The sequence below is a fragment of the Delphinus delphis genome, chromosome 10 (genome assembly GCF_949987515.2).
Source record: "Delphinus delphis chromosome 10, mDelDel1.2, whole genome shotgun sequence".
Lineage (NCBI taxonomy): Eukaryota > Metazoa > Chordata > Mammalia > Artiodactyla > Delphinidae > Delphinus > Delphinus delphis.
This window is the reverse complement of record NC_082692.2, coordinates 5569720-5595830: the sequence shown is the minus strand read 5'-3', so window position 1 is coordinate 5595830 and position 26111 is coordinate 5569720. Positions and strand designations below refer to the sequence as shown.

Here is a 26111-nt window from a genome sequence, read left to right as displayed (position 1 = left end):
AGGAGGCCCAACACAGAACTTCTGCCTCAGCTGAGGGTATGACTCAGCACTGAAACACCTGCCTTTTTTCTTTTCCAAGGAGGCCAACTCTTTTGCAACACCCACGTGTGTTAAGCTGATCTATCAAATGCTACAAATTTCACTGAAACAGATTAGACAGCTACGTTTCTTCACAGGCCTGGAGGGTCCTTTTCAGCCAAGACACCCCAAGATGGTACAGATGGGGAGATCGACCCTTCCCCAGAAGGGGTCCCACAGTTCAATCTGGAGGCCTCTGGAAGGACATGAGCAAACCACAGGCAGCCTGGGCTCCAGGCCCACTGATAAGAAAATCTCCTGGCCAACCTGGAACTCTTTAAAAGCATGGAATTCTCCCAATTCTCCCAGGATTTCCCCTTTCCTATGCACAAAAATTAAACACATCCAATCACCAAATGCTCCCATCCTAAAACGCAGAGAAATTACAACTCTGCTTTGACACGGAGTCAGCAAAGGTTGGGACCATTTGGGAGTTTTGTTTTCCAAGCTCGCTGCTGGCCTGGAGGAAGCGTGACACCACGATCTGAGGCTGAAGGCAGCTGTTCGTTTTTGGCTGGAGTTCAGCGTAAACCTTACAAATGGTCCGCCAGCGCGTGCTCTCTCTCTTTTTTAAAATAATAATAATTTTGAAAAAAATCCATAGTCACAAAACCTCCAACCTAGTGTTTTCACTCTAAAGCTTTTCCTGCAGAACACGGAAAACTATGTTTTCCAAACAAACGTCTGAGCCAAAAAAGGCACCAGCAGGTTCCTTCCATCAGAGAAAGGCTACGGGACCAATACTTCGGCAGATTGAAAATCAATGGCTGAAGCAGTTCCGAAGAATCCCTGAATAGCAATTCTCTCCGAAATACTGAAAGATGAAAATCTAGCAACGAATAATTTACTTTTCAAGAGAGGCCCTTAACAGTTAAGTCAATGAATACACTTTTATTTAGGAGCGAAAATCAGACATCAGAAAACCTGCCTTCCGTTCTGAAATTCTGGTCTGTTAAAAAGATCCTGCAACGGCTCTGTTTTACTTACAATTTAACTGCCACAGCTAAGAATTCACAGACAGCCATCCGTGTGTCTGTCCAACACCAGGACATGGGCCCACAGCCTGGCATGTCCCTCCTTCTCCAGTTCCCTCATTACGGACTTGAATATGCATCAGGGCCAAACGTTGGCATTGCTCTCAAAATGGTCCTTGTATGGGGCAAGTTCATGTTGGTTATTATTTTAGTTTGTGTATTTGCGACAGACCCACACACAGATCCGTAAGTTCAGGAGAGACCCAACTCCTTCCTTTGGACCTTCTTAATCCAAACTTTTGGACCTTCTTGGGAAATTAACAGATTTCCAGGACCAAAAGCAAGAATCTGGAGGTGGTTTATAAAACCAAAGCTAATAGAGTCCATAAATAGAGGACATAAATGTCCCCCCTCCTCTGCATTCTCTTCCTTTCTCTTTTATCTTCGTATTTACCACACAATTGCCAGAATGTCCTATCACGGGCCGAGTTCCTACCTGCTGCCCTCTGAGAACCACGGGCGCTGCTGACCTCTGCATCGGACTCTCTGTCTGGCCAAACCACTCAACTGAGCCCTACGTACAAGCAAAGTTCAAGGTCATGGGCTTGCTTTCTGCGTGCTGTATGTAGGACTGAAATAACTGCTGTAATACTTCATCCCTTAGCCCCTCCGAGGCTCTAAACATCACTCCATGGACGTTTTCCTTTATTTGCTAGGCAGCCCCAAGAACACAGTTCTTCTGTCAAACAGTGTGGCCTCATTTCAGGAAACAAGAATAATATAGACATGGGAAAAAAAGTCTACCGGTCCCTTGCAACTACATGATAAAAAACACATTTGAGACACACATATACACACACACTTACTCAAAGACATATCATATACGTGTATATTACATGCACAAGCACACAGCCTTCTGTTTGCTTGAATCAGCAGCATTTGCAATTAAGCATCCTCATATAATTTCCGTGTGCGAACTTACGTTAGCCACCCTCATCCACCATTCGAAGTAGGGACTAAAACATAGCGGGAAACATTTTAGTCCCAGTGAGTTATATGTTTTCCGAACACAAAGGATGCTTAGTAGATACCATTCACTGGCTTGCTTCGGAAAAGAAAACTATTTGGTAAATTTTCACCTTAAAAGCAAAAAAGTCGTCTTGCTGGCTCAACGCTACCATTGGGAACACAGCCCCCATGACGCCCGTGTGCTGCCCTTGAACTCCAAGCCACCTTCCAGAGACACAGTCGGGGTTATAAGGTGACGGGGTGAGAAACGGGGGCCAGCCCCACCCTTTGGGGTTCCTCGAGCCTCCGTACCTGTGCTGCTGCTCCTGTAAGACTTGGTAAATGCCGACAAGAAAAGTTTGGTTTTTAAAACTCGTTCCAACCACACAGTCCTTGTAGATTCGGAACTCTGCAGCCGTCACCGCCTCACCCTCAGGAATCTGGGATAGGTTGAACTTGAACTCTTTGTGGTGTCGCTGGCGAGGGGAGAACTCCTTGTCGTCCTCCACTATAGGATTAAACAAGAGAGAGTGACAACTATCGTTACTTGGCTAAGTGCCACAGGCTCACATCTAGAAAGTTCCCCCGTTTTCATTCCTAAACGGCTTACCGTTACCCTTATTAGAGGGATCGTGGGTGGTGGAAAGAACCGCAGGCTAGGCTGCCAGGCCGAGATTAAAATCCTTCATTCTCCCCAGGGATTAAATACAATGCTTAGATTCTCTTTAACGACTTGAAACTATTTAACCAAGTTGCATGACAGCAAGTTATTTAAACTCTTGCCTTCCGGCTTCCTCATCTGCAGCATGAGAGGAAGAGGGCTTCCCAGGGAAGCTGGAGGGACCCAGGCAACAGTGACTAAGAACGCCTCTGCCGTCCTGGCCCTGTTGTCCCCTCCCAGCCCCCCTTTCCTGCTGCTGCTCTCCTATCCCCTCAGGTTGGTTCCTTCTCTCCCCACCAGGCAGTTGCCAAGACCAAGGGCAGCCCTGAGCTAACCTTTGCTGGGGGAGGGGTGTTCCGTGGTCGGAGATGGGGGTGGGCAGCGCATTCCGCCTGGGTCTGAAGCTCGAACGGTCCTAGTATTTTGCCTGATGTCCAGGGGGAGTTTTTGTTGAGGGGTTTGGTGTGAAACTTCATAGAAAATATTGCTCTAACTAAAGTCCACTGCCCTCGCTCTACTGGAGGAAACTGAGGGCTGAACGCTTCTGAGGGGAGGGACCCTCTGGGTTATGAAGCTGCCGGGGTCTCCATTTAACCTGCATGTAGAACCCACGTATGAGGACCGAGTTGCGGAAACACATCACCAACGGGATAACATGCGATTGTCTAAGGCTTTTTTTTTTTTTTTTTTTTTTTTTGCGGTACGCGGGCCTCTCACTGTTGCGGCCTCTCCCGTTGCGGAGCACAGGCTCCGGACGCTCAGGCCCAGCGGCCATGGCTCACGGGTCCAGCCGCTCCGCGGCATGTGGGATCTTCCTGGACCGGGGCACGAACCCGTGTCCCCTGCATCGGCAGGCGGACTCTCAACCACTGCGCCACCAGGGAAGCCCTAAGGCTTTTTTTAAAAACTGGGAAAGGATCGAGTCTAAAAGCGTTTTTTTTGTTTGTTTGTTTGTTTTTCATATTTTGGCCGTGCCACGCGGCTTGCAGGATCTCAGTTCCCCAACCCGGGCCATGACAGTGACAGCGCCGAATCCTAACAGGCCACCACGGAACTCCCTAAAAGCTTTTTTTAAAGGAAATCTTTTCCCTGCATAAAGACAAACTATGGAAAACTACAAACTACGGATTATCATGCTTCAGAGTCAGCCTTCAGATGGCTCTATACAAGGTCCTGAGTGAGAGAAACGCTGGCAACCTCGGAGCTTAACTCATCATCGTTGTAGGAGAGAAAAACGAGCATCCTGCTTCCCACCACAAATCCTGACTCTTTTCCCCAGAGCTCAGAAATGCTTCTGCCCTGCTGCTCCCGTTAGGTTTTTCTTAATGGCAACCGCAGTAAAATCTCATGAGCAAATTAATCCCCGATGGCAGAGTTTTTCCAGGGCTTGTGGGTAGAAAAAAAAAAAAAGATCAAGTTATTTGCCACCTCCAATGGCCCACTTTCTCCCCCATGTGCTGTTCTCCATAATCACCAGAGAAAAGCTCTGCAGATTAAGCTCCTTTAAAGCCAATAACTTTACACGAACTTGAGACCTCGATGGCATTGCAGAAGCTTGGGAAAGTTAAGCCATCCATCGGTACGAGGTTTTTAAATAAAGAATTTCTGAAGCTGCCATGTGACTGTGCAACAAATCTTTTAGATTCAAGTTATCCCTTTTCTGGGGGCGGGGTGGGGGGGAGGGAGTTGTTAAAAAACAGTAAGCTTTGGCTTGTGTAAGAGCTTGAATATAAGTTAAAAAAAAAAAAAGGTCCAGCCGGAAAGTAAACCATGGTTCAGTCCCAACAAGAGAACAGGTTTTTTAATTAGTGGCTAAGCATGAAAAGCAATATTGTTGGGGAGTTCACCCAAGGACACCCACCCCTGATGGTGGATCACTTTTCCCTAAAACTGATCTGCCTTTTCAGTTTGATATGTTATCATCAGTGGTTAAAAAGTGAATCGAATCTGATTTCCCAAAGAGACTTTCTAAAAAAGAGTCACACAGCTTTTCTCTAGGGCCTCTTGGGTGCTTAAAAATTTCAATATCAAGAAATGAAAGCATATTCTTAAGATTCTTTTGAGAGAATGCATAAGAATTCCTCAAAGAAGTCGTCCAATCACTCTTAACATAAACAACAGAAAGAAAAACTACGGATGCGAAGCAAGACATAAAACAGTGACTTAAAAATAAAAATAAAACAGTGACTTAAGATGTTTCAGTTATAAGGAGGAGAGAAGGGACAGACATTTCAATACATGAGAAATATGTTAGTCTTTGGAGAGGTATACCACCCCCAGTAAACCACACCTTCCTGTATGTACACCCTTAGGTGGTCCCTTCTCCCCTGGGCTGGTTCTGTGACCTTCTCTGGACCAACAAGAGGCAGCAACAGTGGTGCTGAGTGATTCTGAGGCTAAGTCCTAAGCTTGGAACTTCCTTCCATTTAGGTGTCTTGGAATGTCTAAGGAAAGATGGCTACCACGTAAGAAGTGCAACTACTCTGAACCCCCTAGACTATGAGGAAGTCCGAGGTAACCATGTAGAGAGGCTGTGTGGCGCACAGAGACACAGAGGGAGAAGGAAGGAGGGAGGGAAGAGCCCAGTCAGTCCCCAGCCACCTCAGCTGAGGCACTAGACATGGTATGAAGATGCCATCTTGGATGTCCAACCCACTGGAGCCTCAGGATGACCCCAACCCCAGTGACCACCTGACTGCAACTGCATGAGAGACCCTGGGGCGGGGGGCCACCCAGTTCATCCTAGTCTTTTCACCAGACCGTGAGAGATGATAACAGTACCTTGCTGTTTGAAGCCACTAAGTTTTGGGTGATTTGTTACACGGTAAGAGGCAACTGACACAAGATGAGAAGGGAGGGTAAGAGAGGAAGAAAGAAGGAGAGTCTGACCTTGCCAGGAAGGGGAGAAACTGCACGCAGTTCTTAAGGAGGGATTTTGAAATCCTGGGAGGCAGTGTGTGTGACTAAGGAAGGATCCTGGCAGCCGCTCACAGACAGATGTGAATAGATAGATAAAGAATCTAAAAATGAGAAAGTGGAAGCATAGTTCAAAGCCTTCCATTTTATTACCGTGCGAATTAGAACTCGTTGCCTTATATGTGCATTTCCTCAATTCTCCTCTGGTCAGTCTTGAAGCACTCCACTTCCTCCTGCTTTTCCTTATTCCTTCCTGGAGGAGAGGCGTGGTCTTCTCAGTGTCCCCGCCCCCCCCCCCCCCCCCCCCCGCCGTGAGTCTCTGATTGCCGCCCACCTCGTTACAAGCTCTCCCACCTAAACTCCTTATTGTCGCCTGCACCTCTCCTCGTGCCTCTTAGCTCAAAGCTACACCATCTTCCTCACTCTTCCCAGGAGACCTCAGCTACTGGTCACTGGAGTTTGCTTGGAATGCCTCCTCTCTCCCCAGATCTTCTGCCCACAATTAAAGTTACACAGTGCATTTGCTAATGTCTCATAAGGATACAGGAAATAAGTACAATTAGGTCACTGCCTACATGTGCGTTTGAAGACCACCACCGTAAAACGGCAATGGTTCCAATGAGCTTAGCATTTCCCCTTTGAGCTCTGCGACCTGGGCTCCTTAAACATCAGACAGTTCAAGAAAAATGAGAGGGGGCTGAGGTGGGGATCCAGCGCTCAGTACCTATTTTGTAGCCCCTGCATCTAGCTTCTCAAAGATGGTGCCATGTGTGGAATAGGTAGTAGCGAGGTAGTAGCCAAGAATGTGGACGACGTGTGAAGCTGACAACACGGTTTTGAAATCCAGCTCCCCCTTATCTTACTCAGGTGATAACAAGCAAGATACCAGCCAAAGTTTCAGTTATCAGTTAAATGGGAATAACAACATTTCTGAGGATTAAGTGAGACAGTCTGTACAAGACAGTCAGTGATAGAGGAAGGGCTCAGCAAATGGTAATTGGAAGCATCGTTAGCGGTATTTGACAATCGAGCTCCTCTGAGCTGAGAATACGTCTTTTCAAATTTACTCACGTCTCTAAATGAGCTTTTGACAGTGGAGGACTTACATCCTCTGGAAAGGGAGGTGAGTGAAATCACTGTCCTAAGTGTCATCAGCCCTGGTGTTTGGCTACTGAACACAGTACTGTGTTCTCTGAAGCAACAATTCCTATAATTTTTTATTTCAAGGACCACTGAAAACATTTTTTTTTAATGGTAATGACCTTACACAAGGACATCTGTTTCTGTTTTCCTTTTGTAAGGACAATAAAACAAATAAGACAACAAACGGCACCCTTTCAACACTCTGATTTTATTTTTAAAGGTCCTTTTAACACCAAATCAAGTAGGGAGGATGTAATTCAAGGACATATACAATCCTTGAAATTGAATCAATTTCGCTTTATAAAACTCACTCTGTTCTCTCTCTTTGCCTCAGACGATACCAGCTGAAATTTCAGACCAGCACCGGACCTCCCGTCAACAGGGAGGAGCCACAGCCCAAAAGAATGAACGTTACTAGGTTAAGATTATAAGTGTAAATTATGTGGTATTATATATGCAAAAGTATGTATATATATGTAATTTATGGAGGTCATGCAACATAATAACGAAGCACAAATGAGACCAGCACCCAATCTAAAAACTGGAAGGTGAACACTATTCCATCCCCCACTCCCACCCACAAGGGACCTCGGGTCATGAATAACGTCTGGCAGTCCCTTGCCTTTCTTTTATTTATTTATTTATTTATTCTGGGCATTCGAGACTTTAGTTCCCCGACCAAGGACTGAACCCACGCCCTCGGCAGTGAAAGCATGGAGTCCTAACCACTGGACCGCCAGGGAATTCCCAGTCCCTTGCCTTTGAAAAAGTTTTACTACATACGTATGTATCACGGAATCACAGAGTGTTTAGTCTTTCTTTTTCTCTTAAAGTCTTTCCTTTCAGAGACATGACGGAAGTTTTACAGGCACCCAGGGAAAATCTAGTCACGGCCACAGCTAAGCTTGAAGGCTGCCCGGGCAGGGGGCTGTGCTGCCCATCAGCTGGTGGGGTGCTGAGGTTCTGTGGGAATGGCTGACTAGCAACTTTTCTCCTTCTGCAGCCCTACCGCGTGTAGATCTATTACAAACACAGGCATTTTCTTAATATGTGCTGGTGGAGATGTGGAGAAAGTAAAACCCCTGTGCGTTGCTGGTAGGGACGGAAAATGGAGCAGCTGCTGTGGAAAACAGTCGAGTGATTGCTCAAAACATCAAACAGAATTACCACACGATCCAGCAAGCCCACTTTTGGGTGTGTAAGAAAAGAATCAAAAGCAGGGACTCAAACAGATATTTGTATACCACGTTCTTAGCAGCTTCATTCACAAAAGCCAAAAGATAGGAAGAATCCAACATCTACAATGGACGAATGGATAAACAAAATGTGGTCCATAAATACAATGGAATACTGTTCAGCCATAAAAGTAGAAATTCTGATACGTGCTACAACATGGATAAACCTTGAGGACATTTTGTTAAGTGAAATAAGACAAATATCGTACGATTCTACTTGCATGAGGTATACAGAGCACTCAAACTCATAGAGACGGAAGGTAGAATGGTGATTTCCAGGGGCTGCGGGTATGACAAGTTAGTGTTGCATGGGTACTGAGTTGCAGTGAGGGAAGATGAAAAAGTTCTGGAGAGGATGGAGGTGACTGTCGTACAACAGTGTGAACGTACCTGTACCTAAGGTGGTAAATTTTATGTTATGCATGTTTTACCATTGTTAAAAAATTTAAAAATGGACATTTTCTTACACAATCACAACGTATGATCACACCTCAGTTAAAATAATTCCTCACTGTCCTATACCCAATCCATAATTAAATTTCCTCAAATGCCTCAAAAACTGTCTTTCTACATTGGGTTTGCTGGAATCAGGAGCCCAACAGGGTCCATTCCTTACACTTGAGTCTCTTCTAAACTAGCAAACTAGTGGGTGGTGGGGCTGGTGGTGGTGGGATGAATTGGGAGATTGGGATTGACATGTATACACTAATATGCATAAAATAGATGCCTAATAAGAACCTGCTGTATAGCACGGGGAACTCCATTTCGCTGTACAGCAGAAACTAATACATTATAAAACAACTATACCCACCCCCCAAAAAAAGAGTTGCTTATCCAAAAAATAAAATAAAGAAAGAAAAATAAACCAGCAAACCAGGAATAGGAAGAACTCCATTAACCTGATAAGGAGTCAACATAAAAACGTACACTAACAACAGTCCTAATGGTGAGACGTTTGAACCACTTCCTTTAAAACAATGAAGAAGGTGAGGATGCTCATTTCAGTCTTGTGTTGGAATCCAGCTCAGTGCTGCTAAGGTTAAACAATTGGAAAGGACGAGGCACATTACAAACTGTGGACCTAATAAGTTCAGCAAACTGCTTCCCTGTCTCAGTGAGTTGTAACTGCTGTAACAAAAGTACTACAGACTGGGTGGCTTAAACAGCAAACATTTGTTCCTCACAGTTCCGGAGGCTGGAAGCAAGAGATGAGAGCGCCAGCAGGACTGGGTCCTTGCTGAGGGCCCTCTTCCCAGTTAGGTCCTCACACAGCCTCCCTTGGTGCGTGCTCGCAGAGGGAGAGAGTGTATGGGAGCTGGAGTCTCTTTTTCTTATAAGGACACTAATCCCATCCTGGGGCCCCAGCCTCATGACCTCACCTAGACCTATTTATCATCCAAAGACCCCACCTTCTAATACTGTCTCACTGGGGATTAGAGTTTGAACAGTATGAATTTCAGGGACACAAACACGCAGTCCATGACGTTGACCTGAAGGTGTCACGTCATGTGTTCCACTACCCTTCCAATTTATGGTTTGAAATTTTTGCATTCGTTTTCATAAGTGACCCTGGTGATGGTCTCATACCATCATGTTGTTTGGTTTCAAGTTACACGTGCTCTTGGCATAAGTTGGGAAGTGTTCCCTTTCTTTTCAAGAAATGATCTCTTCCTGGAAAGTTTGGCAAACTTATTAGTAACATCTGATCCTGGAATTTCCTTTGGGGAATATTTTTAATTACTCATTCATTTTCCTTTAAACATATAGAAATATTCAAGCTATCTTTTTTTTAAGTCAGCGTGTATTTTCTAAAATTTGTTAATTTGGGTTTAATTCTTTAAATTTATTGCCATAAACTTTTTCAGAGTATTCTATTATTTAATCTCTGCTCTATTTATGTCTTTCTCATTCTAATATTGTTTATTCGTGGATTTCCTTTTTGACTCAACTTACTGAAGGTCACTTTTTCTTTCTCACTACTGCTTAATTTGATCGTGATAAAGATATTTTAATATAGGTATTTTCTGAACATCATTCCACAAAATCTGAATTCTATCAATTAAAGTTGTCTAGAGAAAAATAAAGACACCACCTACTTCAACTGCAAATATAAAAGAAGAAAGAGGGAGGGAAAAGTATGGAACACTCGTGGGATAAACTGGGAGATTGGGATTGACATATATACACTACTATGTATAAAATAGATAACTAAAAAAAAAAAGAATGGAACACTCTCTCTAATACATTTAAGAGTAGTCCATATTCATTACTTTCTCACTAACTGGACTCACTCGGTGGTTAATTCAGTATAGCTCAGTTCAGGGAATTACAGTTGACCCTTGAATAACTCGGGGGTTACTCCGAGTGTGACTTAGAGCTGGCCTTCCACATCCTCAGTTCCTCCAAATCCATGGATTCCACCAACCACGCACTGTGTAGTATGAAGTATTCACTACTGAAAAGTATCGCCATGTAAGTGGACCCACGCAGTTCAAACCCCCGTTGTTCAAGGGTACCTTCATTCCGCAATAAATTCTACATTTTCCAAATGCTTAATGCTTCCACCTATAGACCAAACTTGAAGAAGCTGAAACCCTTTTTAAAAAAAATTCCCATTCCGTTGATAACTATAAACATTTTTTTTCATGCTATGGCACAAGCTGATTTCATTTTAGGCAACATAGAAAGTTCTGGCTAGTTTTCCAAGGGTTGTAACAATGGTGGCCTTTTGACTTCTCTGTTGCAAGCTTGCAACCTTAAATAGTGCCAGAGACACTGAGTTCAACTCTCCTACTCACTTTTTTTTTTTTTTTTTGGTGGTACACGGGCCTCTCACTGTTGTGGCCTCTCCCGTTGCGGAGCACAGGCTCCGGACGCGCAGGCTCAGCGGCCATGGCTCACGGGCTTAGTTGCTCCGCGGCATGCTGGATCCTCCCGGACCGGGGCTCGAACCCGCGTCCCCTGCATCGGCAGGCAGACTCTCAACCACTGCACCACCAGGGAAGCCCTCCTACTCACTTTTTTAACCACAGTGCCATGACCCTTCCCTCCAGGGTTCACCAAATATTCCTAAATATGTGTATTCAAGTTCTATGAGGATCACAAATATCAAGAAGAAGCTATTTTCCTGGCTACCATATGCTCTAAATGACTTTTTTAATCTAAACTTTACTTTTTATTTTAAATAATTATACAGATCTATTAAGTGGTTGCAAAAATAGGACAGATTTTTTTTTTTTTTTTTTAAAAAGCAGAGAGGGGCTTCCCTGGTGGTGCAGTGGTTGAGAGTCCGCCTGCCGATGCAGGGGACACGGGTTCGTGCCCCGGTCCGGGAAGATCCCACATGCTGCGGAGCGGCTGGGTCCGTGAGCCATGGCCGCTGAGTCTGCACGTCCGAAGCCTGTGCTCCGCAACGGGAGAGGCCACAACAGTGAGAGGCCCGCATACTGCAAAAGAAAAAAAATAAAAAAATAAAAAGCAGAGAGGTCCCATGTAACATCTTGTATAACTAAGAACAATAACAAAACCAAGAAACTGACACTGGCTTTAATACCTTAGCAAGACTACAGACCCTCTCTCTGATTTCACCAGCTTTGTTTTTTTTTAATTGGGGTATAGTTGTTTTACAATGTTGTGTTAGTTTCTACTGTACAGCAAAGTGGAGTTCCCTGTCCTATGCAGCAGGTTCTTGTTAGTTATCTATTTTGTACATATCAGTGTATATATGTCAATCCCAATCTCCCAATTCATCCACCTTCCCCGCTCTACCCCCTTGGTGTCCATACGTTTTTTTCCTCTACATCTGTGATTTCACCAGCTTTCACATGCACTTTTTTGGGTATGTACGTATGTCATAACTCTATGACATTTTGTCACATGTATAGATTCCTATAACCACCGCCACAGATCCAGAACAGTTCAGTCCCCATAAAGGAACCCCCAAGGCTGCCCTTTAATTCCCAATGACTTTTAAGACCAGACTAAGTGCATATATTATAAAAAGATTTAGGACCAAAAATTAGCGCCTACATACCATCATTAGTAGTAAGGGTTAAGCAAGTCATTTTTTATTTTGAAAATCTCATTTTAGAACCTTTTTCCCGACCCCAACAGGTGTTAACATCACTTTAGGCTGGGAAGAAGTTCGATCGCTTCAACCACGCATGTCTTACAGTGGAATCAAGGCACAGACCTCAGCTAACACGAGGGAGTGCACTCGGGCTCCTAATAAACATGTGTCACCAGGAAAGACTGAAGCTGAACAGGGGCAGCCTTGATAGAGTCCCATGGACAGCAAATAACCACCACTTTGCCTCCTTCTAGGCACGGCTATAAAGAAGCAATCAGATTACATTTAGTAAGCATCAGCATACATAACATGCATTTTCTCACAGAAGAAGTGAACATCTTCAGTCAAAACAGACAAATGGGACAGCCCAAAGAGAAAAATCAACTCTCCCACACCTCTGGTTTCAACGGCACAGCAATACGGGGCGGGCAGAATGTCCTCACTGTGACGGAGAGGAGAAACGTAAGCCTGTATTCATTATACCAGACTCATCATTTCTTTCTGTATGATCTGGTTTCTCGGGTTGCTCTTATGTCCCTGTGCCTGCTGTGCTGCAGCTTCACTGCAATGCCCTGAGCTGTGCGTTTCCTTTTATTTATTGTGCTGGGGTGACACTGGACTTCATACGTCTATGGCTGCCTATCTCCCATCGGTTCTGAGAAAGTCTTAGCCACTAGCTCATCGATAGTGGTCTCTCCTGACTTAACTTCAGTTTCCTCTGAGATGAAAGTTAGATGGATATTATATTAGACCTTCTCATTCTAATTTCTGCCTCTCTTAAATGCACGTTTACATCACTTACCTCCTCGTACGTGGGCTGAACCACCTCTCTAGACCCGTCTACAAGTTCACCAATTCTCTCTTTGGTATTTAATGTACAGTTTAAGGCATCTGTTAGTTTGTCATTTAAATTTTTTTCCAATAGCTTCCTTTGTTGTTATAGTTGCTCTGTGGTCTACTTGGTCATTTTCCATTGTTCTGTATCACTACTACGTATTATTATACTATTCTTCGTTTTTTGTATTTCCTACATAGTTGTCTTCCCTTTTCTAACTTGGTGTCTGTTTTCTAATATGTGAAATCCTTGGGGAACTTAATCCACATCGCCCTCCCGTCCCTCTGATGACTTTCCTTTTGCTGGTTTTATCTCCTTGGGTGATTGGAAATTTGTAGGTAATTTTTGATGGAAATTCATCCTAAATGTTTAAACTGGTGTTGCTTTTCTTTAAAAGAAAAAAAAAAGTACATTTGCTTCTGAGAGGACTGGAATCAGGGATCTCTTCTGGAAGCTTGGAGGGCCCTGGCTTCACGGGGGACCCCTCCAGGACCACTCTCCCACCTTGGCCTGGGCCCTGAGCTGGTCTAGTGATCTGAGTGGTGTTGGTATTTGCACTCGCAGACACCGGCTTTTATGTTTGTTTGCTCACAGGAACAACCTCAAGGGAGCCCTCCAAGATGTCTCGGAGTCCCTGACATTCCTGACGGAGACATATTTGCCTCTGTTTATCCTGGACCTAGTCATCTTTTAGCAGGAGGGCCTGATGGATTATCTAGCTTGCAACACTTCCAGAATTTGGGGCCTTTATCTTCTGTGTTTGGAAAATAACATTTGGGACACATTCCTCTCCACTCCGAACGATGTTATAAAACCCGCCTAATGTTTGAAGAGTCTACCAGCACCGCCATAGACATCGTGTCATCTGTTTCTCTGAACAGTCCCAGCAGGCAGGCAGAGCAAACAAGATCACCACGGTATCAACAGGACTCTGAGGCCAAAGGCAGTGAAGGGGCTTCCCTAAGCTGCTCACTTTTATGATTTCTGCTGGGATTTTACGCTGATGCCTCCCACCTGGCATCTCCAGCCACTGCTCTCCCTTAAGGACTGTGTTTGTCTTACTGCTGGGTGCACGTCATCATCCAGATGCCCCTGGTCCCCTGGAAGCCCCAACACACACAAGAGGAAACTCATCCATCCCCCAACTGAGCTGCCTTGTAGCTTCGCCCCTGTCCACCTGGCCAGGCCCAGCTGGCCGATCAGTCCCCGGCTTGTGTGGAGTTCACCTTCCAGAAACGTGTTGTAGCCACGAGTAGCTATTTAAGTGTAAAGGGGTTCAAGTGAAAAGTGCAGTTCCTCTGTCACACCTGCCACGTTGAAAGTGTTCAGTGGGGGGCTTCCCCGGTGGCGCAGTGGTTAAGAATCCACCTGCCAATGCAGGGGACGTGGGTTCAAGCCCTGGTCCAGGAAGATCCCACATGCCACAGAGCCACGAAGCCCGTGCGCCACAACTACTGAGCCCACGTGCCACAACTACTGAAGCCCGCACACCTACAGCTCAGCTCCGCAACAAGAGAAGCCACCGCAATGAGAAGCCTGTGCACCACGACGAAGAGTAGCCCCCGCCCGCCGCAACTAGGGAAAGCCTGCGTGCAGCAACAAAGACCCAACGCAGCCAGACATAAGTAAATAAATTTATAAAAATAAATAAATAATTTTAAAAGTGTTCAGTGGCCCCATGCAGCTGGTGGATGCTGTACCAGAAAGCAGGTCAGGGAACACTTCCGTCGTCACAGCAAGTTCTCCTGGACGGCACTGCTCTAAGGGTCTCTCTGACCCACCCGTTCTGCTCCCTCCATGCCCACTGCCCCTGCACAGCCTGTCCCGCTGCCCTCACTTCTGCCCCTTGTCCATCTATCCCCACACTGCAGCTCGTACCACAGTCACAGCCCCGACCTACCTTGTGGCATGCCTGCCTAGAGCCTTCAATCCCGACCCCCCAACCGCCTTCCCGTCCCGCCCCTCACCTTCCCCTGCCTCAGCTCTTCTCTTAGGAGGGATTAAACTGCTCTGTTTTTCTGACCACACTCCCCAGAACCTCATGCCTTTGCCTTACTTATACAATCGCCTTGCCCTTTCAAAGATCTTTCACATGAATGATAAAGAAGATGTGGCGTGTATGTACACACACACACACACACACACACACACACACACAATGGAATATTACTCAGCCATAAAAAAGAATGAAAACTGGCCATTTGCAACAGTGTGGATGGACTTGGAGGGCATTATGTTTAGTGAAATAAGTCAGACGAAGAAACACAAATACTGCATGTTTTCACTTATATGTGGAATCTGAAAAATAAGATGAATGAAGACAACAAAACAGACACACTGATACAGAGAACAAACCAGTGGTTACCAGTGGGGAGAGGGGTGGTGGGAAGGGCAAGACAGGGGTAGGGGATTAAGAGGTACAAACTACTATGCAATAAAATAGCTACAAGGATATACTGTACAGCACAGAAAATAGAGCCAATATCTTATAATAACTTTAAGTGGAGTATAATCTACAAAAATATTGAATCACTATACTGCATACCTGCAACTAGTATGAAACTGTAAATCAACAATACTTGAATTATAAAAAAAAGATCCTTCCCTCCCTCACCTCCAGGATGAAGACGTTACTTACAGGCCCCCAATTTTGAAAATGCTTTGGTGCTCCTATGTAATGCTAAATAAAGACAATTCATTAAAGCCAAAAACTAAGGGGAGGTAAATCAAAGTTATTTCCTCTGTAATTACTAATGCTTTGGTGAAAAATATCAAGCTCTTTTTAAAAAATGTGTTTCCACTCAGTTTTAAGTGTTTCTCTTTTGCTAGAACTAAAACCATTACTTGGGATACTTCATGGGCAATCGGCACTATTTTAAACCTTCAAGGCTGAATTCCAGGAAGCCTTCCTTAACTGCCGTCCTTCTCCACCCTACCCCCATCCCCACTGGTCTGGGGACCCTCACTCTAAGTTCCCATAACGTCCCATGGAAACTGTACCCCGACCTTATACTAAGATGGCCAGCTGCTCGTGTGGCTGCCACCCTCCCCTGCTAGACCATAAGCCTCTCAAAAGCAGGGTCCGTGACAGGTTCGCCTTCATACCCCCAGGAGGGCTCAGAGAATGAAAGCAGAAGCCGGGACTGACGGCTGCCCCGTGCCCTTTCCTGGGCACCGCAGTGTCCCCAGCAGGCAAAGGGAGCCAGAACAAACTCAGGCTTTGCACGCTAGCCCCCGCTATCTTTCCTCAAGCCCCAGGGGCATCCCCCAGAGCACAGCGAAACCGGGGGACCGACTGCACACATCTTTCCAGCTTTGTTTTTTGAAGCCGCAACACTCCGGGCCCAGAACACCAATTCTCACATTGCTTTGCACTCAGCGTTCAGGATGCAAACTCCAAGCAGTTTAAATGGTAAAGAGCAGAGGAAAGAAATTAATCAGCTCAAAATACTTCAATAATACTCAAGCCATATCACAAGGTCACCATGCACAAGACAGAATGGGTTTTTAATCTCATCCTGAATTCACAGAAACAGACCTCTGACATTCTCCCTCCCTTTCATTCTCCTTTTTTTTTAATTGAAGTGAAATTTACATAATAAAACGAACCATTTTAAGGTGAACAATTCAGGGGCATTTAGTACATTCAGCGTTGAGCACAACTACCCCTATCTGGTGCCAAAATATTTTCATCGCCCTGAAAGAAAGCCCACGCCCGCTAAGCAGTAAGCTCCCCATCCCCCCTCCTCCACGTCCTGGCAACCAGCAATCTCTGCCCTACCTCTATGGATTTGCATATCATAGAGATTTCATATGAATGGAGTCAGTCATACAGTCCTTTGTGACTTGCTTCTTTCACTTAGCATAATGTTTTCAAGGTTCATCAGTAGTGTTAGCATGTATCAGTACTTCATTCTTTTTTTTTTTTTTTTTTTTTTTTTTGCGGTATGCGGGCCTCTCACTGTTGTGACCTCTCCCGTTGCGGAGCAACAGGCTCCGGACGCGCAGGCTCAGCGGCCACGGCTCACGGGCCCAGCCGCTCCACGGCATGTGGGATCTTCCCGGACCGGGGCACGAACCCGCGTCCCCTGCATCGGCAGGCGGACTCTCAACCACTGCGCCACCAGGGAAGCCCACTTCATTCTTTTTTGTGGCTGTATAATATTCCATTGTATGTACACACCACATTGTGTCTACCCATTCATCCATCGGTGGACAGTTGGACGATTTCCACCTTTTGGCTGCTATGAATAGTGCTTGTAAGAAGGTGCATGCACATGTATTTGAGTGCCTGTTTTCTATTATAATACCTCTTTCATTCTCTTTTGTTCTTCCTCTTTTTTTTAAGTAAAATTTATTTTATTTATTTTATTTTTGGAAGCATCGGTTCTTCATTGCTGTGCACGGGCTTTCTCTAGTTGTGGCGAGCAGGGGCTACTCTTTGTTGCAGTGCGCAGGCTTCTCACTGCGGTGGCTTCTCTCGTTGCATAACACCGGCTCTAGGCGTGCAGCTTCAGTAGTTGTGGCGTGTGGGCTCAGTCGTTGTGGCGCATGGGCTTAGTTGCTATGTGGCATGTGGGATCTTCCCGGACCAGGGCTCGAACCTGTGTCCCCCGCACTGGCAGGCAGATTCTTCAGTGCTGCGCCACCGGGGAAGCCCTCTCTTGTTCTTCCTCTTCATCTCTCCTTCTCAGCCACAACTTCCCCAGAGTTCATGCTGGAGCCACTAACAACGCTCTATTAGAATTTAAACACAGCCTGTCCCCAAAAGCAGGGCGATTAGCTAAAGCCCCTCCTCAGGACCAAGCTGGGCAGGACCTCTGAGCAGAGAGCGGCTGGAGAGTCACTGAGTGTTGAGTGAACATGCCCAGCACCATCTCTGGCGCATAGCAGGTTCACAATAAATGTTTGTTGACTCTGATTACAAAGGAGGTTAATTCAGAGGAGTGACAGGAGGGACCACGAGAAGGAAAAGTAGAGGTACAGACCAAGCAAGAGTCAAGAGAAGCAAAGGGCACCTCAGAGAGCAGCAAAGTGGGAAGGGTAACAAGAGACTGAAAATCAAGCTCTGATGAGAGAGGCACCTTCTCACCAGAAGACATCCCGGGACAGATGAAAAGGGAGGGACACTTATCAAACGGCTATCGTTTCCTTTTTTGAAAGTCTGAAGTCTAACATGCGGGAAGGGACACCGGACCAAGAGGTGGGGGCTTCTTTCTAGCCTGTCAGCTGACTGAACTGTTTTCAGTCTCTTGCCACATCTACAGGGAGGCCTTAAATCTGCAAAGATAGTATTACTTTATCAGGTACTAGAACGGAATATCAATAACCCACTTAGCAAGGGGTACTAGGCCTGCGTTTACCGATTTGGTGACCACCATCCACAGGTGAAGTACCTTCCATCCATGAGGCAGAGAGAATTCAGACCCCATGCATCAACGCGCTCAGGCAATGCCCGGCAGGGCTATAAAGTACTCTGGACGACGCATCCTTTTCATTAAGATCACGCCCATCAGGGGTTTTCTTCACATCCCCCCTTGCCCGGCCAATAAATCCTACCTCTTCCATCTCCTTTTGCAGAGACCGGGTAAAAGCATGAAACATCCACAAAATGGAAAATCAGTCCTTAAATAGCTGAGAAATGAACTATGTGGGACTGGTTTCTCTCGCTGGGTGGCAGCTTAAATAAACACGAAATCCTGCCTTTTTCCACAGTGGACTTCTGACCATGACAATGGAGCTATTTGGTTTTGATGAAACGTTCAAGTTTTTAAAGTTAAGAGTAACTGACAGCCCAGCTCCTTGCCCTGGTTCCCAGGGTGACCGGGGTTTCAGATTCCTGGTCAGTTACACCGCATCAGATGACCCGTTATTAGCCGAGGCCCAGTGTCGGACATGCCAAGTACGGGACGTGGGGAGAAGCCTTTCTCATGCTCCCGTCCAAGCCCCAGGTGGCCTGACAGCGGGGGGCTGCAGCACACGACCCAAACCCAAGGGCCACGGAGAAAGAAAATGCGTACCGGTACTGAGGGCGAGGGCGAGAACCGCCCCCAGTGTGCTTGCACCAGGGGCAGGGCATCTTGTCTTGTCACCTTCTGTGTCTGAGCGCCTGGACTCGGGCCAGCACAGAGCAGGGGGCCCGTGTGTATTCGCTGAGTCAGGCAACCACCCACATGGAGGCAATGGGGTCACACCTTCCAGAGCACTGGCCGGCCTGGCCGCAGTGACAGACGCTTGAACATCTCCTGGTGAAGCTCAGCCCTCGGTTCTAAACTCAGATGTGATCATGGCTGCCGTGTTCTAAACAAAAGAACGGAAGAGTCCCCCCATGGGGAGGTCCCCGCAGCACGGCGCAGCCATCTGAGCGCAAAACACAGAAGAGGGCTGTTCCTTCCCTTTCAGAGACAAAACTTGGATCGCCATATCCTTGCAAAAACACAACAAAACGCTTCTCTCAGGGCTGCTCTCGGAGAATCTCTTTCCCTTTCTGGGGCACCAAGCTTTCCTGCCCGCCGGTGTGTTTAGCCCGAATTGACTCCAAGTGTTTATTGGCAACACTTCCTACATGAAAATAACTCAACAGGTACACCAAGGTTAAGCATCTGAATGTATGATTTGGAAGGAAAAATAAACACAACAGAAAACACCTATAAGAGGCTCCAAAGAGGGGAAAACACAGGGCCTCACTGCTCCCATCTTCCTGTTTCTAAAAAAAATTATCATGCAACTTCCGAGTGAACTGGCTAATACTGACCTGAACAATGTAATTTCTCAGGCGATTGTATTTATTTATAACAGTAAAACGGACTCCAACCTACCAAAGTGCTTTTGGGTCCTCAGAGATGATGATGGTCACAGATAATATAAAGTCAGAAAGACAGATATGAGCTGGGAGGTGTTCAAGTGTGACTGATTGGCGGTATGCACTTGTTTGTTTTTTCCGTTCGGTTCTCATTTCCTAACTAACAAGTGGTACAAGGAAAAACATCTTTGGGTTGAGCTAGAAGCTCAGGTCCTTGTCTCCTCTTCCTGGAGCCCCCGTGAAACCGTCACTTTGGAGGCACTGCTCCGGGATAATTTCTGTGTCTAACACGGCCTTGTCAATTCACCGCAAGGCTGGATTTAGGAAAAACCAGGCTGGAGAAGATTCTTATCCAAGCATCTATCTGTGGGAAGGCAGAGGAACAATGCAGTGACAGCCAAATGTTTCTCAGTAACTCTCCCTCCCTCTCCTAATTCAAAACATTATACTTCATTATTGCTGTAGCACCAGAGTACATTCTTTGCTCCGGTGATTCACTTCATTTTCCTGAGAACACAACGGAGAGAGGCTCCCAGTGTAGAGTTACTGATCTGCCTCCAGATTAAGTCCAAGCTAAACTGCTCACTTAACATTTTGTTTTCCCTGAAGCACAGCGGGTCCGCAGGGTGGGGGAAGTCCACAGGGCGGGCAGCTCCCTCGGCCAAGTCACAAGATCTGGGTTCTTTCGGGATCTCAGATCACAGGCTGAGGAGACCAGCAAGCAGGCTTGGGAGAAGCTGGGCTCCAGAAAGAAGTGAGGTGGCCTATGGAGCTAATGGTCAATCAGTGAGGGTACTTGCCTTCGGAGTTCAGATGCACGTGGGGCTGTGACTGACTTGGACCAAGTCCAGCCTCACTCGGGCACTGAAACGATCAAAAGTCGTGGTTCACAGGACAAAACAAGACAGGGGAGAGGACATGAATAGAAAAGAGGCTGCCTGGGGATCCACAAGGGGCACCCCACATAAGTCAGGCAGCACGGCGTTAACAAGGAATCCACCACGCAGCCGTGGAGGGACCAGTCTGGTTCCCATTCAATGGGTGGTTTTGCCCTGGACCCCGCTGTACTCTCAACGCACGGGGCTGGGGCCCCTGCACAGTGGGTACCACCGGGTGCCGTAGCTTGGTTCACCCACATCGGTCTTCCCCTTGCTGTTGCTCTTCCTGTCTGGCATGGGTAAAAATCAGACAAACCAAGTCCAAAGGAGAGTAAGAATGAGAAAAAGTCATGAGTAATTTTTCAAACTACCTTTGATCATCAGTGCCTTCCCCACAAAACCCGTCACCAAAGCCATTAGTGATCAGTGCAACTCGTGGGCTGGATTTTAGCCTTTCTCTCTTTAGAGCCTTCAAATGCCCCAGGATGGCAGTAAGGAACCCATCACAAAATAAACCATGAATGGAATAACTAGTCCTCAGGTCATTCAAACCCGGGCTGACAAATGCATTTCCAGAGCCCCTCCAGGTGCGGGACCATCCAGGCCCTCTGAACTCGGCTTCATCCTGACGAGGAGAAAGCCACCTGGGAGATAAACACACCAAAGGCCTTCGCCACACGGGAGAGTGAGAAGCACAAGAGAGAGTGACGCCTAGGACAGGAAGGGCTGACTTGGCTGGAAGTGATCTGTCAAGTAAGAGAAAAGGAAGCTGTCGCTTTACGGCCCTTTTGAACCAAGAAGGAAGTCCACCCAACTGGGCTTGGAAACAGAGGTAGTCAGTTGGCCCCAATCCTGAGTGTTCTGGAAGGATCCACAGCCACTGTGACGTGGTCTCAACTCAGATACTGGAGTCCACACCACCTCTGAGGCCCCCCTTCATCCTGCTCCTGGCTGGAAAGCCTTATGAGTGGGACCAGGCAGGGCCAAACAGAGAAAAATGGACCATAACTGTGGGTGCGAAGCTACAGAGGAGTTCGGAATGACATTGCTGGCGTCTTCTGGCGAAGTACCTCCACTTTCCTCTTTTCCCATCTCAGTTTCCTCATCAGCAAAGCAATGGAGACGCCAACACTAATCCCACCTGAAAGTGAGGTGTGACTGACCACCAGTACCCAAAAGAGAATGGAAATATACACGCTCCTGAAAAAGCCAACACTCCACATTCACCTAAAAAACAAATCACTAAATTCAACTAAATATTTACCGAACATCTATCACCTACAAGCCACGCTAATAAGCCTTTGGGATTACCAGAGCATCCTCTATAGAGTTCACATTTGCGCACGAGTAATTTTAAAGGTCATTAACGGGCTTTTAAGGATATTACCAGTACTAAGTGACATCCCCCATCCCCCTCCATGTCCTTGAAATACATTAAAAGATTACACAACAGTAAGTACTAACCCCTCCCCTCTATTGTGTTCCAGTCAGAAAGGATCAATAAATGTCTATGGTCAAAGTGGGTTTGATAGAGGGAGAAAGGGGGTCTTGTAGCAGCCATATCACTTCTTAGAAGACTCACAATGGCCATGGGGAGAAGAGCCCAGCCAGAGGAAGACCACTGCTAGTCACTGACCCTTGCTCAGAATGTTCTGGAAAGAAGGCCAGGATGGGGCGTGTCACTCAGGAAGTCTGGACCTGCCATCAGTCAACGACGACATCATTACATCCCTTCCTGAATCCTTCCTCTGAGCTTAGAGCCCTCCTTGACCCCCCTCTTTCTCTCACAGCCTCCTCCCCAATTCCAGCCAATCCTGCCTGCTCCACCTTCAAAACTGACCCGAATCCAGCTGCTCCCCAGCTCCCCAGCTGCCGTCTGTTATCTAAAGTACTGCAGTAGGCCCCCACCATGTGTTTCTGGTTCTACTTTGCCCCTACGGCCTATTCTCCACACGGTGGCCACAATGACGCTTTTAAAACATAATTCAGATGCCATCCCCAGTATATAACTCCCTAATGCCCTCTCTCTAGGAGCCAGAATACAATCAAAATCCTTAGGGTGGCACACACAGCCCACCCTGATTCAGGCTCTGGCTTGCTCTCCGACCTCACTTCATACCCTTGAAGGCGTTTTTCAACAGGGCAATTCCGTGAACACGCCAAGCACGCACCTGCCACAGGATCTTTGCACGTGCTGCTTCCTCAGCAGTAAGATGCCCTCACTCCCGAGAGCCCTACAGCTCACCCTCTCACTTCCCGTGTCTGCAGGCTCCAATGCCATCTTCTTGGAGAGGCCTTTCCTGACCACCTAACTGCACCTCTGGTTACTCCCCATCCCTGTTGGTTAGGTCTCCACAGCATTTGTCACCACCGGGCATGCTACTGAATTTATTAACTTACTGTCTGTCGTCTTCTCTAGAATGCATGTTCCACGAGCGCCAGAAGTCTGTTGTGCATCTTTATATCCCGTGTGCCTAGAACTGGGCATGGCATGTGGCTGACGGCCAATGATCCTTTTGAATGAATGAGTAACCTCCTTGATTTTATTTTCTTCATTGGCAAAAGGGAGGTAATAGTAACTCATCTGCTTCGCAGAACTGTTCAATACTTAAATGAGATAATACATGTGGGAGCATTTTACAAAGTATAAAGTGCAAAATTCTCTAAGTGAAAGGTATTATTTCTATTTACCCACTGGCCGGGGACAAAGCAGAGCCAGTAACTCAATCAGCATCACCTACAAGTGAGCTGCGCAGATATTCAGGAAAACATAGTTTGGGACATGCAGGTAACTGCCATCCCTCAACTGAAAAACCTGTTCCATGCAAAAAAAAAAGAGAGAGAGAGAGAGAGAAAAAAAAATCAGGGAGAATGTAAGATAGAAAAATGTAGGGTACTGAGTATTACAGAAAATGTGCTGTAATATTTGAATTCCATATTCACAAACTTTAAAATGAATCAATACCAGAAGAAAGGAGGAGGTATATTCACTGGGACAAACACACACAGCACGGATAGGCCCACCGCGGTTTCCACAACTAAATGGCCTGGAGGAACCAGTTGCTATGGCTTAAGACCCCAGCACATCAAAAGCCTGAAGGCGGCCCTGACGACTTCTGTCACTCAGGCTTTGGAAAGTCACACCACTCCTTTGGTCATCTGTACCATTTTGCCCCATTTGGTCCCGCTGCTCCCAGAGAAGTGGTAAACCTTTAGGAGGGAGCATCTAACAGAGGGTGAGAAAAAGGAGTGCCTAGGGGTTGACAGCGCAGTAAGAAGAGGGAGGGGTGGGCCTGAAGGGTGGCAGGAGGCCGTTTCCACACCCACCCCCAGGACGAAAATAAAACCCCCAGAAATAGGTCAGCGAAGCAGCTCCGGGCTGCGATCTGGTGCGAGATGAGGCTCACGAACAGGGCTCCAGGGGGCAGGAGGTGATGCGGGGAGAAGGGACTCGTTCACACGGAGCAAACCCTGCACAGAGAGGGCAGAGAAAGGAAAGTACCTCCCCATCAAATGCCAGGGTCCGCGGTCAGGACACCACGCTGTCAGTCCTCGGCTGCCCAGGGAGGACGGAGCATATGCAGGGTTGAAACCATAACCTTAAGGCCTGTGTCAGTTAAATCCCATTCGCAGCAGCACTTCCTCCTCAGATTCCACATGGCCCGAGTCCCTCTTAGATCCCTTTCTAACGTCCCTAGTGTCGAATATTCTTAGAAAGTAGGGAATGTCTTTCTCAAATAAAAATATATTAAATATTGGCTGTGCGCTAGACAGTTTGCTAAGTGATGGACACACATTGTCCTACCTACGCTGCATGAAGCCTGAGTACGGTCGTCACTGTCACTCCACCACTGCCCATTTGGGAAGACGAACTCTCAAAGGGGCAAGGAACCTACTCAAGGTCACGTGAGTGACAAGGGCAGCACTGAGACCAGGCTCCCAAACTCATGCCACATCCTTACCCTGCAGCTACAGGTCCTACGAGAGAGATTCTGGGAGCACAGGTGGCCTAAGAGCTGCCCCAAGGCTTGGAAGTCTTGATGGGCACATGTGAGAACCCTAGACGTAACCCTGAGTCCCCCGCTCAGACTAGGTGAAGCCAGCCCTCAGGTGGGGACGAGTAAGTCAGAGCCCGGGGCCGCAAAGTTCTAAACCTTGGCTCCAATAGCCAGACTCTGAGGGATGGGCAAAGCAGAACCTCCAAGATGCCTGGGGCTCCCTTTCAGCTCAAGAAGGTTGAGGTTTCGCTGCAATAAAGGGCCACCTGGAGGAACAGCCCACGACAGGCAGGAGGACGTTCTCGGGGAGAAAGGGGCCTGAGGAAAGTACAAGATGAAGCAGGAAGAATTTCAGGTCTAGAGAACGGGCTGCGCCCTTCCCCTGGGCCAAGCTCACCTGCCTCAGGGGATGAGCGGACAGCCCTTCACCCGCCCCCACTTCAGGAGCGCAGGTACTGAAGGTGGTGACAGGTGACTAGGCCACAAAGCACTCAGAGCTAGAAAAGCTCCTGGACACGGCTCGTTCGGGTGGGGAGAGGGGAAGGGGCCACACGAGGCAAAAAGAGCAGAAGTGTGCAGGCATCAGCAAGTCCTGAGACCCAAAGGGAACACTTTTCTGAGAGCATCTGAGCTTCCCAACGCCTCACACACCCACCAAGGTTTGAATTTATTGTCTAGAGGTAAGGGCTTTAATCCTGCATAGAGGATTATACAATACAATGCCCAAAGCGATCTTAGGAAAGAAAAAGAAACTGCATTGCATATTTGCAAGTTGCTAAGAGCTCTTAAAAGTTCTCATCACAAGGAAAAAAACTTGTAACTACGTATGCGGATGAATGTTAACCAGACTTACTGCGGCAATCAGGATCACTTCGCAGTATATACAAAGAATCATTATATTGTACACCTGAAACTAACGTAACATTCTATATCAATTATATCTCAATTTAAAAAAATTTTTAAAAGAACCAACCTTTACAGTGTATCTATTTACTAAATTGTACGTCATCTGTAGCACACGTATATATTAAAATGTACATTCATACACTTTTTAAAAGACTGAAAGGATATACAATAAAATTCTAGTTAGCAGGGATGATAGAAAGATTATGGATAATTTCTATTTCTTTATTTTTGGTTATTTCTATTTTATAAATTACTCACCATGTAGTCTATTTACAATAAAAATCCATTGCATTATTTAAAAGAAAAACGATTTTTAAGTACATCACTTAAGTGGACCACAAAGGCCCCTAATTTCACCAGCCTCTTAACTTTATCTCTCAAAGAAGTTATTAAATATTCTCAGATGTCTAGAAACATAGCTGGGATGCCTCTTTTCCATCTGATTAAAAAAAAATTACTCACTGTAGGCCAATTTATGGTAACTCTACTACAAAAAATGCAACTTATGCTTCTCGTTGAAAATCCCAGCGTTACCTCAACATTTAGGATTGAAAGACTGAGTTTTAGAAGAAAATTGTAATTGGAAAAAAGAAATTAAATACAACTAA

The 26111-nt window shown here is 46.4% G+C and overlaps 2 protein-coding genes across 2 annotated transcripts in view; both read right to left on the bottom strand.

Annotated features, from left to right (window-relative positions):
• SNRNP48 (small nuclear ribonucleoprotein U11/U12 subunit 48) overlaps positions 1–26111 on the bottom strand; it is a 578580-nt gene that overhangs the window by 315320 nt on the left and 237149 nt on the right. The window lies entirely within an intron of this gene.
• BMP6 (bone morphogenetic protein 6) overlaps positions 1–26111 on the bottom strand; it is a 146189-nt gene that overhangs the window by 22858 nt on the left and 97220 nt on the right. The window contains exon 2 of the mRNA XM_060023670.2: positions 2373–2568. Coding sequence (XP_059879653.1) covers positions 2373–2568 — 196 coding nt within the window. The remainder of the gene's footprint in view (positions 1–2372; positions 2569–26111) is intronic.